General features: G+C 45.6%; 1 protein-coding gene across 1 annotated transcript in view; it reads left to right on the top strand.

The window, feature by feature from the left end:
- b4galt6 (UDP-Gal:betaGlcNAc beta 1,4- galactosyltransferase, polypeptide 6) overlaps positions 1–15,542 on the top strand; it is a 44,668-nt gene extending 29,126 nt beyond the window's left edge. Inside the window, exons 7-8 of the mRNA XM_079507044.1 lie at positions 1,265–1,366; positions 14,602–15,542. Coding sequence (XP_079363170.1) covers positions 1,265–1,366; positions 14,602–14,752 — 253 coding nt within the window. The 3' untranslated portion in view covers positions 14,753–15,542. The remainder of the gene's footprint in view (positions 1–1,264; positions 1,367–14,601) is intronic.
- Positions 15,543–17,795: the final 2,253 nt, after the last annotated feature.

Here is a 17,795-nt window from a genome sequence, read left to right as displayed (position 1 = left end):
CACCATCGGTGTGTGAATGTGTGGGTGAATGTAATGCATCTAATGTAAAGCACCTTGGATGAAGGCGCTATATAAATGCACCATTTACCAGAGAGAGAGAGGGAGAGAGAGAGAGAGGGGGAGAGACAGCTGATCTTCATCTGTAGTCTAGCTGTTCCATGAGTTTGGAGCCAATTTTAAACCCGAGGCGTCACCCGAGCTGATTCCATCTCCCAAAGGTACAAAACACCCTGGCCAGGGACGGTGCCACATGTCCAGAACTCCGGATGTTGTTCTCTCTCTCTCTCTCTCTCTCTCTCTCTCTCTCTCTCAACCATATATGTGTATGGCACTAGCCACATGGGTCACATGGCTGAACTTCACCCTGTTTTGCGCACCTTTGCGTCAAAATAAACTGTAGACTTACTAAAATCGTATCACATTTAGTCAACTAAAACTAGACCCTAACCCTCAAATATAACTAAAACTAAATTACATTTTGTTCAAAAGACTGACTAAAACCAAATCAACATTTACTGCCAAAACCAGCAGCACTGTTCTGGAGTGTGTCTCTATGTATGTACAGGCGTATGCTAACGCTAAACGTATGTATGTACAGGCGTATGCTAACGCTAAACGGATGTATGTACAGGCGTATGCTAACGCTAAACGTATGTCATTTAGATTTAGACACAGCACGCTATAGTGTGTACTCATAGCTTTACTGTAGATTGTCTTAGCTTGCTTATGATTCATGATGACTATTTCTATGCATTTGATGTATTACCATGTTTTGTTCTTACTTACTGTAAATCGCTCTGGATGAAGAGTGTCTGCTAAAGGCCTAAATTGTATGTGTGTGTGTCTCCTCAGAGTGCATTACGCGGGGCTGAACGTTGTGTGTGTGTGTGTGTGTGTGTGTGTGTGTGTGTGTGTGTGTGTGTGTGTGTGTGTGTGTGTGTGTGTGTGTCTCCTCCTCAGAGTGCATTACGCGGGGCTGAACGTTGTGTGTGTGTGTGTGTGTGTGTCTGTGTGTGTGTCTCCTCCTCAGAGTGCATTACGCGGGGCTGAACATTGTGTGTGTGTGTGTGTGTGTGTGTGTGTGTGTGTGTGTGTGTGTGTGTGTGTGTGTGTGTGTGTGTCTCCTCCTCAGAGTGCATTACGCGGGGCTGAACGTTGTGTGTGTGTGTGTGTGTGTGTGTGTGTGTGTGTCTCCTCCTCAGAGTGCATTACGCGGGGCTGACCGTTGTGTGTGTGTGTGTGTGTGTGTGTGTCTCCTCCTCAGAGTGCATTACGCGGGGCTGAACGTCACGCGGCCGGAGGGAGAGATGGGGAAGTACAAGTCCATTCCTCACCACCACCGAGGAGAGGTGCAGTTCCTAGGACGGTACGTTTGACTCGTCCGCTTCTAACGTTATGATAATGATAATCAGCAGCATGTTCTCATCTGGACCAGGTTCTCATCTGGACCAGGATCTCATCTGGACCAGGTTCTCATCTGGACCAGGTTCTCATCTGGACCATGTCCGTATCTGTACCAAGTTCTTAACCAATTTTGACCTGGGATCAGATTCTAAAAATGTCTTCTACATCCTGACAGTTTTCTGAAAAAGCTATGTTTCTATGTCAGTGGTTCTTCGATTTTTCAATAGCTAAAGCATAACATAATGCTAACACCAAAAGGGGTTCCCGCCCAGAATGGGTTAAGTGGACCAGGTTCCTAACTGGACCAGGTTCCTAACTGGACCAGGTTCTTAACTGGACCGTGCATGCAATGCAGCCAAGATGGTCATTTCCACACACTGAGTACCTCCGAGTAGGCGACTAGGAAATGCGGAAGCGAACACGCATGCAGTGAAACTGACTTACGTGGTCAGTTCAAACTGGTATGAGGTTAGGGGACTTACGTGGCCGGTTCAAACTGGTATGAGGTTAGGGGACTTACGTGGCCGGTTCAAACTGGTATGAGGTTAGGGGACTTACGTGGCCGGTTCAAACTGGTATGAGGTTAGGGGACTTACGTGGCCGGTTCAAACTGATATGAGGTTAGGGGACTTACGTGGCCGGTTCAAACTGATATGAGGTTAGGGGACTTACGTGGCCGGTTCAAACTGATATGAGGTTAGGGGACTTACGTGGCCGGTTAAGACTGATATGAGGTTAGGGGACTTACGTGGCCGGTTCAAACTGATATGAGGTTAGGGGACCTACGTGGCCAGTTAAGACTGATATGAGGTTAGGGGACTTACGTGGCCAGTTCAAACTGATATGAGGTTAGGGGACCTACGTGGCCGGTTCAAACTGATATGAGGTTAGGGGACTTACGTGGTCGGTTCAAACTGATATGAGGTTAGGGGACCTACGTGGCCGGTTCAAACTGATATGAGGTTAGGGGACTTACGTGGCCAGTTCAAACTGATATGAGGTTATGGGACTTACGTGGTCGGTTCAGACTGATATGAGGTTAGGGGACTTATGTGGTCGGTTCAAACTGATATGAGGTTAGGGGACCTACGTGGCCGGTTCAAACTGATATGAGGTTATGGGACCTACGTGGCCGGTTAAGACTGATATGAGGTTAGGGGACCTACGTGGCTGGTTAAGACTGATATGAGGTTAGGGGACTTACGTGGCCGGTTAAGACTGATATGAGGTTATGGGACTTACGTGGCCGGTTAAGACACCAAGATGCACTAGCCTGGCTAATAAGCCAGACCGAATCAGCCGTTGGCAAAAAAAATTGCCTGCCGGCGGATTACGGTCTGGAGAGGCTCAATTGTACGCCCATTTCCTACACCAGAGAACTGGTGTGGCCAATCGGGACACGGTATGCAATATGGGCGGGCTTTGGTACAGTGACGTTCAATGCTTGAGACCTTTGACTGACAGTAGCTCTGACCAATTGCGTCAAAGAGAAAATGTTTGAACCCGCCCCCCCCGGGAAACAAGATCCATACACAGCATCTCCAGACTCAAATACCACACGACAGTGTGATTTGAGTCTGGCTTATTAGCCAGGCTAAAGATGCACAGCAGTGTGTATATAGTTGACATATTTGAATTTAGTTGGCAACTTGTCCACAGCAGTGGTTCTCATCCTTTTCAGGTGTGTGATTTGGCCAGGAAACAATATGTTGCTCCATGCATCGTGCCACCTACAACAGACAATATGTTGCTCCATGCATCGTGCCACCTACAACAGACAATATGTTGCTCCATGCATCGTGCCACCTACAACAGACAGACAGACAATATGTTGCTCCATGCATCGTGCCACCTACAACAGACAAGAAATGTGGATTTAAAAAAAGAATACCTATTCATACTCCAGTTTTAGGTGATAGGTGAGTCACCTCTTCATCTAAACGGCGCTCATAGTCCACCACCGTGGTCAGAGGGAGGGCCCCGCCTCCCTCTGCGCCAGTCTGGGTGACCACCGTTTCGGTGCTTAGTAAAACAAAACAGAGAGAAGGGCCGGGGAGAGAGCGGTGGTTTGCTCTTCACCGCGGCTCAGTGACGCCATGTTGTAGTTTTATTAAAATCTGAGAGAAGGGCTGGGGAGAGAGCGGTGGTTTGCTCTTCGCTGCGGCTCAGTGACGACATGTTGTAGTTTTATTAAAATCTGAAAGAAGGGCTGGGGAGAGAGCGGTGGTTTGCTCTTCACCGCGGCTTAGTGACGACATGTTGTAGTTTTAATAAAAACAGAGAAGGGCCGGGGAGAGAGCGGTGGTTTGCTCTTCACCGCGGCTCAGTGACGACATGTTGTAGTTTTATTAAAATCTGAGAGAAGGGCCGGGGAGAGAGCGGTGGTTTGCTCTTCACGCGGCTCACTGACGACATGTTGTAGTTTTAATAAAAACAGAGAAGGGCTGGGGAGAGAGCGGTGGTTTGCTCTTCACGCGGCTCACTGACGCCATGTTGTAGTTTTAATAAAAACAGAGAAGGGCTGGGGAGAGAGCGGTGGTTTGCTCTTCACCGCGGCTCACTGACGACATGTTGTAGTTTTAATAAAATCTAAGAGAAGGGCCGGGGAGAGCGGTGGTTTGCTCACCGCGGCTTAGTGACGACATGTTGTAGTTTTAATAAAAACAGAGAGAAGGGCTGGGGAGAGAGCGGTGGTTTGCTCTTCACGCGGCTCAGTGACGCCATGTTGTAGTTTTAATAAGAACAGAGAGAAGGGGGGGGGGGGGGGGGGCATGTTCAAGTGGGGAAGCTACACATGCAGTCGCATAGCAAGGTGCAAGGTTCTGCTTTATTGTTACATCTTGTGTACATAAGAGTAAAAGTTATTTTTGTTTGGCTTCCTTACAGACAATGCAGCAGCATGGATAGATAGCATGACATTCAAAACAACAAAACACAGCAAACAGAGGGATAGAATGAGTGCAAGAAAGAGCATTCAAAGAGTTAAAATAAAATAGAATAAAATAGTAACATTATGTACACGTGCATGTTTTCCCTGTAGTAGCAAAAGTTAGGTAAACTTTATGTGAACAGGTTACGTCCCATATATACAAGAAGGTGCAGTTTGAGGTTATGTTCCATATATACAGCAATTTTAGCTTTAAAAGGTGCAATTACAGCCAAGAATGGGGGGGGGGGGGGTAGCGTTTTCCATTTGCCTGGTTTCGCTGTGGTTCTTATCAGTTCGTTCTGACTGTTTGGGGGAAGAAGCTTTTTTTGCAGTCAGTTCTGTTTCCAGTGGCTTTGAGACTGAAAACGTTCTCCATGCGGCAGCATTAAGGAGAACTCCTCCTATCGCTGTGGACCAGAGCTAGCTTCATGAAAACGTTCTCCATGCGGCAGCATTAAGGAGAACTCCTCCTATCGCTGTGGACCAGAGCTAGCTTCATGACATTAAGGAGAACTCCTCCTATCGCTGTGGACCAGAGCTAGCTTCATGACATTAAGGAGAACTCCTCCTATCGCTGTGGACCAGAGCTAGCTTCATGACATTAAGGAGAACTCCTCCTATCGCTGTGGACCAGCGCTAGCTTCATGCATTAAGGAGAACTCCTCCTATCGCTGTGGACCAGAGCTAGCAGCATTAAGGAGAACTCCTCCTATCGCTGTGGACCAGAGCTAGCTTCATGACATTAAGGAGAACTCCTCCTATCGCTGTGGACCAGAGCTAGCTTCATGACATTAAGGAGAACTCCTCCTATCGCTGTGGACCAGAGCTAGCTTCATGACATTAAGGAGAACTCCTCCTATCGCTGTGGACCAGAGCTAGCTTCATGCATTAAGGAGAACTCCTCCTATCGCTGTGGACCAGAGCTAGCAGCATTAAGGAGAACTCCTCCTATCGCTGTGGACCAGAGCTAGCTTCATGCATTAAGGAGAACTCCTCCTATCGCTGTGGACCAGAGCTAGCAGCATTAAGGAGAACTCCTCCTATCGCTGTGGACCAGAGCTAGCTTCATGCATTAAGGAGAACTCCTCCTATCGCTGTGGACCAGAGCTAGCAGCATTAAGGAGAACTCCTCCTATCGCTGTGGACCAGAGCTAGCAGCATTAAGGAGAACTCCTCCTATCGCTGTGGACCAGAGCTAGCTTCATGCATTAAGGAGAACTCCTCCTATCGCTGTGGACCAGAGCTAGCAGCATTAAGGAGAACTCCTCCTATCGCTGTGGACCAGAGCTAGCAGCATTAAGGAGAACTCCTCCTATCGCTGTGGACCAGAGCTAGCTTCATTAAGGAGAACTCCTCCTATCGCTGTGGACCAGAGCTAGCTTCATGCATTAAGGAGAACTCCTCCTATCGCTGTGGACCAGAGCTAGCTTCATGACATTAAGGAGAACTCCTCCTATCGCTGTGGACCAGCGCTAGCTTCATGCATTAAGGAGAACTCCTATCGCTGTGGACCAGAGCTAGCTTCATGACATTAAGGAGAACTCCTCCTATCGCTGTGGACCAGAGCTAGCTTCATGCATTAAGGAGAACTCCTATCGCTGTGGACCAGAGCTAGCTTCATGCATTAAGGAGAACTCCTATCGCTGTGGACCAGAGCTAGCTTCATGCATTAAGGAGAACTCCTCCTATCGCTGTGGACCAGAGCTAGCTTCATGCATTAAGGAGAACTCCTCCTATCGCTGTGGACCAGAGCTAGCTTCATGACATTAAGGAGAACTCCTATCGCTGTGGACCAGAGCTAGCTTCATGCATTAAGGAGAACTCCTATCGCTGTGGACCAGAGCTAGCTTCATGCATTAAGGAGAACTCCTCCTATCGCTGTGGACCAGAGCTAGCTTCATGACATTAAGGAGAACTCCTCCTATCGCTGTGGACCAGAGCTAGCTTCATGACATTAAGGAGAACTCCTCCTATCGCTGTGGACCAGAGCTAGCTTCATGACATTAAGGAGAACTCCTCCTATCGCTGTGGACCAGAGCTAGCTTCATGACATTAAGGAGAACTCCTCCTATCGCTGTGGACCAGAGCTAGCTTCATGCATTAAGGAGAACTCCTCCTATCGCTGTGGACCAGAGCTAGCTTCATGACATTAAGGAGAACTCCTCCTATCGCTGTGGACCAGAGCTAGCTTCATGCATTAAGGAGAACTCCTCCTATCGCTGTGGACCAGAGCTAGCAGCATTAAGGAGAACTCCTCCTATCGCTGTGGACCAGAGCTAGCTTCATGACATTTACTGTCTCTGGCTGAGCTGAACCTGTTAAGTCCCTACCTCTAAACCTCCCCTCCCATGTAAACTGTAACTGGATCCCGTCGGTACACAATGGGACTTTTGTGTATCAAACAAATTGTAGGTCTCGGGTATGGCAGCTCCTTTGTGTCGGCCATGACGCGTGTGTGAGGCTTCACACGAATGTAGCTAGGAGATAACTGTGTGTGTGTGTGTGTGTGTGTGTGTGTGTGTGTGTGTGTGTGTGTGTGTGTGTGTGTGTGTGTGTGTGTGTGTGTGTGTGTGTGTGTGTGTGTGTGTGTGTGTGTGTGTGTGTGTGTGGAGATAACACGAGGACAATGGACATTAGGAACCAGTGGTGCAATAAAGTATTCACGTGATTTTACTGAAGTAAAAGTATCGATACCACAATGTAGTACCACCCGAATAGGAAGAAAATATATCACCGAATAGTGTATGCAATTAATGCATTCAAAAGAGCTGAATAAATGTTTTATGTAATAGTTATTATTATTTAAGTTTCAGGTAGCTTTAAGGTACGGAAGCACTGAGAAAACTGTCCTTTTTCTTTCAAACTTGACTACGGTAGCGGTGGTCTCAAAAATATAAGGGAAACTTTGACAGGAAAAGACTCGCTCACCGTATAGAAAATAGAAGTAAAACTCCTTAAACTGAGACTTAGAAAAATATTTTTTCTTTATTTTAACATGCTCATAAAGTGCTCGTGCTCAAAGTGCAATTAAAAAGCAAACGTTTCGGTCCTAGGACCTTCGTCAGTGCTATATGATTTTCACAGACACAGAACTTGCTCTTAAAGAGCTCCAAAACAATACAGCTCAGGTGCTGAGAATTGCTGATTGCTAATTGATGACATCACCAGATGGTGGGGCGTGGACATTACAGAATAGATATACAAATATAGGAAACAAGAATACTGCATACATCACATGTTGACAGACTAATACAATCACTTTTTGAAAATAACTTTAAGGTACGGCCATGACAGCAATGGTAGGAAAAAAATATATGAATCATAATTATTCGGATATTTCGTATTCGGTTTCGGCCAGGAATTTCCCTTTCGGTGCATCCCTAATTGGTGGTATGTACTTAAAGTACATGTTGTAAAGTACATATTCTGAGATGTAGTGGAGTAGAAGTAAATGTGCAGACAATTGGAAATACTACAGCAAAGTAAAAGAATACCTAAAAACTGTACTTGACACCTGAGTACAGTTCTTGAGTAAATACTGTCTAAGGCAGGGGTTCTCAACGTTTTTGGCCGGGGACCCCCGAAAATGCTTTGGCAACGTCTCGGGACCCCCGCCCCGCCCCCTCCCGACCCCCAATATAAATTGACTGCTACAATAACCTTAAACCATTTTGGGCGGGAACCCCTTTTGGTGTTTTAAGCATTGTTATAATTTAGCTATTTAAAAATAATTTGGGGACCCCCTAAAATAATTTGGCGACCCCCCGAGGGGTCGCGACCCACGGGTTGAGAACCCCTGGTCTAAGGAACAGCTGACAACAACCAGCTCCCATGCAGCTCAACAGCTGTTCATTCAACCAGCTCCCATGCAGCCCAACAGCAGCAACAGAGCTGTTCATTCAACCAGCTCCCATGCAGCCCAACCCCCTTTCTGAAACCAGCTCCTCGCCACTCGCTCTACACACTTGCCCTCGATATGCGCGTTCACGCGAGGCTGCGCCATATTAAGTGTCGTCCGAAACCAAGCAGCCTTGAGTGGAAGTGGCTTATAAAGCCCTCAAGAGCGAGTCTGTGCCGATCTAGACTCGATTGCCTTGTGCAGCCCTGTTCTCTGTCCGCATGGAAAACGCGACCTACAAATGTAAGTACCACCACAAATAAATGATAAATAAACTCCTCCTAAACAATCTTCATCTGATGCAGAATAGACAACACTCCAACTGATGTTCACAAGGGCTCTTTATTTACCCCACCGTGAAAAAAAACGATAAATGAAAGTTATGAAACCACACAAACAAAACAACTTATGATTTATAAACACCATGGATGTATATGACATGTCATTTTTGACACGCTGTATTTCCTTTTTCCATATTAATGAAATCCACATGTCACAAACATACACGATAAAATGCAATATAACTGTACAAACAAAATAACAGGTAACACAATTGCGTGATGGTAACCATGGCAACGAATGGTGTCTGTTTCCTGTTTCTGCACAAGGAGGGCGAGTGTATTTCCAAACAGTTTTTTATACCCAGCACGCTAATCAATGGAACTTGATTCAGCTGGAGGGGCACTTTCTGACGAGGGAACCTCCCGAGAGCACTTCAAGTCAAGGGACTGGTTTCAGAAAGGGCTCAACAGCAGCAACAGAGCTGTTCATTCAACCAGCTCCCATGCAGCTCAACAGCAGCAACAGAGCTGTTCATTCAACCAGCTCCCATGCAGCCCAACAGCAGCAACAGAGCTGTTCATTCAACCAGCTCCCATGCAGCTCAACAGCAGCAACAGAGCTGTTCATTCAACCAGCTCCCATGCAGCTCAACAGCAGCAACAGAGCTGTTCATTCAACCAGCTCCCATGCAGCTCAACAGCAGCAACAGAGCTGTTCATTCAACCAGCTCCCATGCAGCTCAACAGCAGCAACAGAGCTGTTCATTCAACCAGCTCCCATGCAGCCCAACAGCAAAGTATCACAGCTGTTCATTCAACCAGCTCCCATGCAGCCCAACAGCAGCAACAGAGCTGTTCATTCAACCAGCTCCCATGCAGCCCAACAGCTGTTCATTCAACCAGCTCCCATGCAGCCCAACAGCTGTTCATTCAACCAGCTCCCATGCAGCCCAACAGCTGTTCATTCAACCAGCTCCCATGCAGCCCAACAGCAGCAACAGAGCTGTTCATTCAACCAGCTCCCATGCAGCCCAACAGCAGCAACAGAGCTGTTCATTCAACCAGCTCCCATGCAGCTCAACAGCTGTTCATTCAACCAGCTCCCATGCAGCCCAACAGCAGCAACAGAGCTGTTCATTCAACCAGCTCCCATGCAGCCCAACAGCAGTATCACAGCTGTTCATTCAACCAGCTCCCATGCAGCCCAACAGCAGCAACAGAGCTGTTCATTCAACCAGCTCCTATGCAGCTCAACAGCAGCAACAGAGCTATTCATTCAACCAGCTCCCATGCAGCCCAACAGCAGTATCACAGAGCTGTTCATTCAACCAGCTCCCATGCAGCTCAACAGCAGTATCACAGCCGTTCATTCAACCAGCTCCCATGCAGCCCAACAGCAGCAACAGAGCTGTTCATTCAACCAGCTCCCATGCAGCCCAACAGCTGTTCATTCAACCAGCTCCCATGCAGCCCAACAGCAGTATCACAGCTGTTCATTCAACCAGCTCCCATGCAGCCCAACAGCAGCAACAGAGCTGTTCATTCAACCAGCTCCCATGCAGCTCAACAGCAGCAACAGAGCTGTTCATTCAACCAGCTCCCATGCAGCCCAACAGCAGCAACAGAGCTGTTCATTCAACCAGCTCCCATGCAGCTCAACAGCAGCAACAGAGCTGTTCATTCAACCAGCTCCCATGCAGCCCAACCGCAGTATCACAGCTGTTCATTCAACCAGCTCCCATGCAGCTCAACAGCAGCAACAGAGCTGTTCATTCAACCAGCTCCCATGCAGCCCAACAGCAGCATCAGAGCTGTTCATTCAACCAGCTCCCATGCAGCCCAACAGCAGTATCACAGCTGTTCATTCAACCAGCTCCCATGCAGCTCAACAGCAGCAACAGAGCTGTTCATTCAACCAGCTCCCATGCAGCTCAACAGCAGCAACAGAGCTGTTCATTCAACCAGCTCCCATGCAGCCCAACAGCAGCAACAGAGCTGTTCATTCAACCAGCTCCCATGCAGCTCAACAGCAGCAACAGAGCTGTTCATTCAACCAGCTCCCATGCAGCCCAACAGCAGCAACAGAGCTGTTCATTCAACCAGCTCCCATGCAGCCCAACAGCAGCAACAGAGCTGTTCATTCAACCAGCTCCCATGCAGCTCAACAGCAGTAACAGAGCTGTTCATTCAACCAGCTCCCATGCAGCTCAACAGCAGTATCACAGCTGTTCATTCTCTGGAAAACGAGCATCCGCGCTCGAAATGAAAAATGATGATAATAATATTTAAAACAAAACTAAAGTTTATTCTGGAGACTAGCAACAGTGGTGTTATTAGAGTATAATCAGAGATTCGTTCGTTCGTTCATTCATTCATTCATTCATCCCAGAATGCACTCTGTTCCTTAGTGAAATCGCCTCATGCGCTTTTTAGCAACTTAATGCAAGTGGATGAGAGGATATACTCTAATGTATTAACCCATTTAGACATGAAGACGATTCTACAAATGTCTTCTAAATCCTGAGTTTTTTCTAAAAAAAAAAACATGTTTCTATATCAGTCGTTCTCAAACATTTTCATGTCAAGGACTCCCAAAAATAAAATATATGTAATTGACAGCCCCCCCCCCCCCAGAAGCAAAAAATTTGAGTTAAATAAATTTGCTCTAAAATAATATAGCATATATAAAGATATGTGCCACATTTTCACGATTTTCAATAGCTTGAAACACCAAAAGGGGTTCCCGCCCAGAATGGACCATTACCTGCAATGTAACACGCATATTAATTATACAATACATACAGTATAAGATAGCATAATAATTATACAATACATACATTATAAGATAGCATAATAATTATACAATACATACAGTATAACATAGCATAATAATTATACAATACATACAGTATAAGATAGCATAATAATTATACAATACATACAGTATAACAGAGCATAATAATTATACAATACATACAGTATAAGATAGCATAATAATTATACAATACATACAGTATAACATAGCATAATAATTATACAATACATACAGTATAACATAGCATAATAATTATACAATACATACAGTATAACATAGCATAATAATTATACAATACATACAGTATAACATAGCATAATAATTATACAATACATACAGTATAACATAGCATAATAATTATACAATACATACAGTATAAGATAGCATAATAATTATACAATACATACAGTATAACATAGCATAATAATTATACAATACATACAGTATAAGATAGCATAATAATTATACAATACATACATTATAAGATAGCATAATTATACAATACATACAGTATAACATAGCATAATAATTATACAATACATACAGTATAAGATAGCATAATAATTATACAATACATACAGTATAACATAGCATAATAATTATACAATACATACAGTATAAGATAGCATAATAATTATACAATACATACATTATAACAGAGCATATTAATTATACAATACATACAGTATAAGATAGCATAATAATTATACAATACATACAGTATAACAGAGCATATTAATTATACAATACATACATTATAAGATAGCATAATAATTATACAATACATACAGTATAACATAGCATAATAATTATACAATACATACATTATAACAGAGCATATTAATTATACAATACATACAGTATAAGATAGCATATTAATTATACAATACATACAGTATAACATAGTATAATAATTATACAATACATACAGTATGACAGAGCATAATAATTATACAATACATACAGTATAACAGAGCATATTAATTATACAATACATACATTATAAGATAGCATAATAATTATACAATACATACAGTATAACATAGCATAATAATTATACAATACATACATTATAACAGAGCATATTAATTATACAATACATACAGTATAAGATAGCATATTAATTATACAATACATACAGTATAACATAGTATAATAATTATACAATACATACAGTATAACAGAGCATAATAATTATACAATACATACATTATAAGATAGCATAATAATTATACAATACATACAGTATAAGATAGCATATTAATTATACAATACATACAGTATAATCTGTGGCTGTCATATAATAAGCCAGTGGGTTTCAACCCTTTTCATGTCGAGGTCAATCATTTTTTTGGCATTTGAGCCAAGGATCAACATTTGATGACATTTAGCCTCTGACACACACACACACACACACACACACACACACACACACACACACACACACACACTCTCACACAAACGTCTCATTGTCCTGCTCAGTCTGGTGGCTTCTCTGTGCTCCTGCCTGCCATCTGCTGGTGAAACACGGTATGGTCATTCCATCTCTGCACCATCCTGGGTTTCAACCTCTGATCTGACTGGCAAGAAGACATGGTCAAAGTGCCTCACTTTATTTGTCTCTGTCTCGGCGACAGTCAGTCATATATTTCATACAGAAAATGTAACTAATTCAGTAGCAGTAACATTAGCGTTTTCTCTCAGTCAGTTGATTATTCATGTCCATATGAGTGAAACGGCCGGGATGATTTGTTTAATTTTCATTCACAGTTCTTATGAGGCGATCTAAAATCCCCCCTATGGGAATTACAATGCAAATATAAAAGTACATGAACCCGTGGACTTAGCGCCCTCTATTGACGTGAGACGTCGGTGCTCTATAGCACCTTTATCCAAGGCGCTTGACATAGGTGCATTTCATTCACACACCGATGCCAAAGGAAACCATTGCAAGGCACCAACCTGCACATCGGGAGCAATTATGGGTTCAAGGACTAACTCTGGACCTTGCGGTTCCCTTCCGGCCACTCTACCTCTAAGCCACCGCCGCCCCGGTTATTGAACTGTTTGTACTGTTGACACTGTGGTGTCACTTTTCTGTGCGTTGTACCGGTTGACCAGTTTGTCTCTTAGTGAGGACACAGTGACCCGGTGCTGTTGTTTTTCTGCATAGTGCAGGGTCGTTTTTTTCTAAAGAACAAACCGCACCAATGCAACAAGCTATCTATGAAATCTATCAAAAAGTTTAATTTTAGACAATTTGTAACGGGGTCCCTGCTGCGTCGCTCTCTCAGCTGAGGGGTCCTTGGCCCAAAGAGCCCTGGTCTAATGGTCCGGGGACCACCAGTGGTCCGTGAGGAGGTTCCAGGTGGTCCCCAGCTAAATGATGGAGAGTGTTAAATGAAACTGTCCATTTGGTTTTATTTTACACTCTCAAGGGTTAAATTATTTATTGTTAAACATCTGACATTACTTAATTTACAAGAATGTAGAATAATTTTTATTTGGACCAACCATTTATCTCTCCTAATGCTACCACATCAATACATGGGCGGCTGTGGCTCAGGAGGTAGAGCAGGTCGTCCAATGATCCATGGGTCGGCGGTTCGAATCCCGGCTCCTCCTGTCTACATGTCGAAGTGTCCTTGGGCAAGACACTGAACCCCAAATTGCTCCCGATGTGCTGGTTGGTACCTTGCATGGCTTCCGCCGCCATCGGTGTATGAATGTGTGTGTGAATGGGTGAATGTAATGCACAATCTATGTAAAGCGCCTTGGATAAAGGCCCTATATAAATGCACCATTTACCATTTACAGCATGGAATTGTGGGCGAAATCTCATCCAACAATAACAAAAGATTGAGGCTAATAAATTGAGGCTAAATGTCATCAAATGGTGCTCCGTGGCTCAAAATAATGCAGAATAAATAATGGGCATTGATGTGAAAAGTCTTGAAAACCACTAATAATAGCACACACTAGGGGGCGGCGGTGGCTCAGCGGTAGAGTGGCTGGATGGTAACCGCAAGGTTGCCAGTTCGAACCCTGTTGGCTCCCCCAGAGTCAGTGTCGAAGTGTCCTTGAGCAACACTATGAACCTCTAATTGCTCCCGATGTGCTGGTTGGTGGCTTGCATGGTTTCCGCCGCCATCGGTGTATGAATGTGTGTGTGAATGTAATGCACAATCTATGTAAAGCGCCTTGGATAAAGGCACCATTTACCACAGTGATTAAAATGCCCTCACAGCTTCCTTCCTCCTCTACGTGTCCGCAGGTACAAGCTGTTGAGATATTCCAAAGAGAGGCAGCACCTGGACGGCCTCAACAACCTGCACTACGGCCCTGTGGACGTGTCCCTCAGCAGCCTCTACAAGAACATCAGCGTGGAGCTCAGCCCCGAGCTGGCCCCCATCGCAGACTACTGACCTGTGGGCCCCCGCAGGGGCCACACCACCTGCACCGCGAGCTGGCCCCCATCGCAGACTACTGACCTGTGGCCCCCCACGCGACCTGCACCCCGCGCTGGCTCCCCATCGCAGACTACTGACCTGTGGCCCCCCGCAGGGGCCACGCAACCTGCCCCCCGAGCTGGCCCCCATCGCAGACTAGTATTGACCTGTGGCCCTCGACGGCGCGTCAGGGCCACGGTTCACCAACCCAGAGCTGGCTCCCATCATCGCAGACTGAACTGAAGTGTGGCCCTGACGGTGGCGCGTCAGTCAGGGCCACACTTCAGGGGCCGACACGACCTCCTGCACCCCCAACCTGGCTGCTCCGGGGGGCCACAGATCAGGGGCCACACGACGACCTGATGGGGCTCCCATCGCAGACTACTGAACTGTGGCCCGTGGGCGGGCGCGCGTGTGGAGGAGGAGGAGGAGGTGCTGCTGCCACCACGGAAAAGCTGCCAGGAAACGTTAGCCTAACTCTACGGGAAAAACAAACAAAAAAAAATAACACACAAAAAGAAATCCAGACTAAGAAAACAAACAGAAATACGAGGACAAAATTTAAGAGGCGTGATGGCAGTCTCTTAAAAAGTGAACTCTCGATTGTGCGTGTGTGAGACCGTGCGTGTGTGCGTGCGTGCGTGCGTGCGTGCGCAGCTTCTTGTCCGTGTCAGTTTGTTTCCGCGTGAAGAAGTGCATGACGACGACGTGTGCGGTTTTGTGCGAACGGGCGAGCGGGGCGAAGCGCCACATGTCGCTGCATGTCTAAAACGTGTCCCATGCTGGCTTTTTAACGCGATTAAAAAATAAATAAAAACAAATTCAACGCGTCGAACTCGGTGTTTTTCGGCGGAGGGAGGGAGGGGGGGAAGGGGGACGACGACGCAGCGATCTCGACTAACCCGATGTTTACTGCAAAGCCTTAACGTGTCTTAACGGACAACGGCCCCTCCCCCGACCCCCACGGCCCCTCCCCCGACCCTCCGCTCGCAGCTCCCAGCACCGCTTTGCTTCCCACGTCGTCTCGTCGTCAAACCTTAACGGCCGGTTCACGACGTAGCAGTCCAACGGTATCGCTGCCGGGACCGATTTGTTTCCCCCCAAGTTAGCGCCGCTGACACGCTTTGCTACGAAGCGTTTGTTTTGTCAGCTCGAAAACCTCCCTGGTCGTTATCGGAAGCCGATACCGCCACCGCACTGCGTTCTATACATTCGGCGTTAGAAAAGCCAATGACATTTCCGTCTCAATCGTCTTATCGTTTTTTGTACGTACGCTTTTTTCTTTCTTTTTTAAGAAACGAAAGTAGTCCCTAAAAAAAAAGGAAAGTTGTGACTTTAGGTACTCACTTTTTTGATACGTTCTATTTATTTTTTTACGTTTTTGTTTTTTTTGCTTTGTTTTTTAATCAATGTTTAAAAGAAGCACTCGAACGAGAGCGCTTTGCCGCGTAGGGTTTTTTTTTTTTAAAGCGCGCCATGGCGTTGCCGCTAGTGCTGCTGCTGCTGCACCAACCTGGCAACCCTGCATGCCCAGGAACATGTATGTACATAAGTAGGAACCTCGATCCGCTTGAGCACATGGAACACATGATATGTAAATATTGGCCTTTTCTGCTCCAGCATTTATTGCGGTGATTATTCCAGTGGGTTTGACTTTGATCTGTTTATTTTGTGTCTTATTTTGTGTCTTTTTTTTTGGCAGCTATATCTTTCTTTTTGAGGACTTTTAATGGCGAGCGAACGAGCGGCTCCTTCACCGAAGAGAGGGACAGCTTTATAGACGGACAATTTTAGGCCTCAAGAAAAGGAAAACAAACAAACAAAAAAAGAAATATCCAAATCTCAAGATTTGACGTTGATCTTTTGCATGCCTTAATTTATTGTTTACCGGATGTTTTTTCTTTTTTAATTTTCTCCCTTTTTCTTTTTACATAATTTATTTTGTATCATTTCAAGATGTGTATATTTTTTCATTATTTCTTTTTCTCGTGTTTTGCTTTTCCCGCTTTTTTTATTTGAGTGGTTTTGCTTTGTGTTTGCTGGAGGTGCACTGTGTGAATACCAGGGGTTGTAGAGTAGAGTTCTGGGGCTCCTTATTAGGAGGTGTTTGCTGGAGGTGCACTGTGTGAATACCAGGGGTTGTAGAGTAGAGTGCTGGGGCTCCTTATTAGGAGGTGTTTGCTGGAGGTGCACTGTGTGAATACCAGGGGTTGTAGAGTAGAGTGCTGGGGCTCCTTATTAGGAGGTGTTTGCTGGAGGTGCACTGTGTGAATACCAGGGGTTGTAGAGTAGAGTGCTGGGGCTCCTTATTAGGAGGTGTTTACTGGAGGTGCACTGTGTGAATACCAGGGGTTGTAGAGTAGCTCCTTATTAGGAAAGGAAGAGGACTCTGGGGTTTGGGGTAAAAGTGTGTAAAAAAAGAAGAATTCAGTGCGCTTAGGAGAAGTCAAGGGTCCCAGGTGTGTGTGTGTGTGAGTGTGAGAGTGATTTTGGCTTGCACGTCTGTATGGAGTGTGAGTGCGTTGTGTGCGTTTTCGTCTCGGATGGCTGTGTGTGTGTGTGTGTGTGTGTGTGTGTGTGTGTGTGTGTGTGTGTGTGTGTGTGTGTGTGTGTGTGTGTGTGTGTGTGTGTGTGTGTGTGTGTGTGTGTGTGTGTGTGTGTGTGTGTGTGTGTGTGTGTGTGTGTGTGTGTGTGTGTGTGTGTGTGTGTGTGTGTGTGTGTGTGTGTGTGTGTGTGTGTGTGTGGTACTGGACCATGTAAAGTTGGAGGGGTGGAAGTGGCCGTCCCGGCCGTATTCGCGGTGCGTCCTTTACCTTTCATACTCTCGTTGAAGGAGACAGTTGAGTTCAGACCGACGGGCCAGAATGAGAGAACCGCTAGCCTATACGGCCCTCCGCGGCTCCGGCTATAGCATCGTTCTAACCCTAACCGCTAGCCTATACGGCCCTCCGCGGCTCCGGCTATAGCATCGTTCTCCAATGGCAAAAAACAAAACAAAGCCTTGAATCTTATGGGCCAT

The sequence above is a fragment of the Electrona antarctica genome (genome assembly GCF_951216825.1).
Source record: "Electrona antarctica genome assembly, chromosome: 7".
Taxonomy (NCBI): Eukaryota; Metazoa; Chordata; class Actinopteri; order Myctophiformes; family Myctophidae; genus Electrona; species Electrona antarctica.
This window is presented reverse-complemented; position numbering and strand designations above follow the sequence as displayed.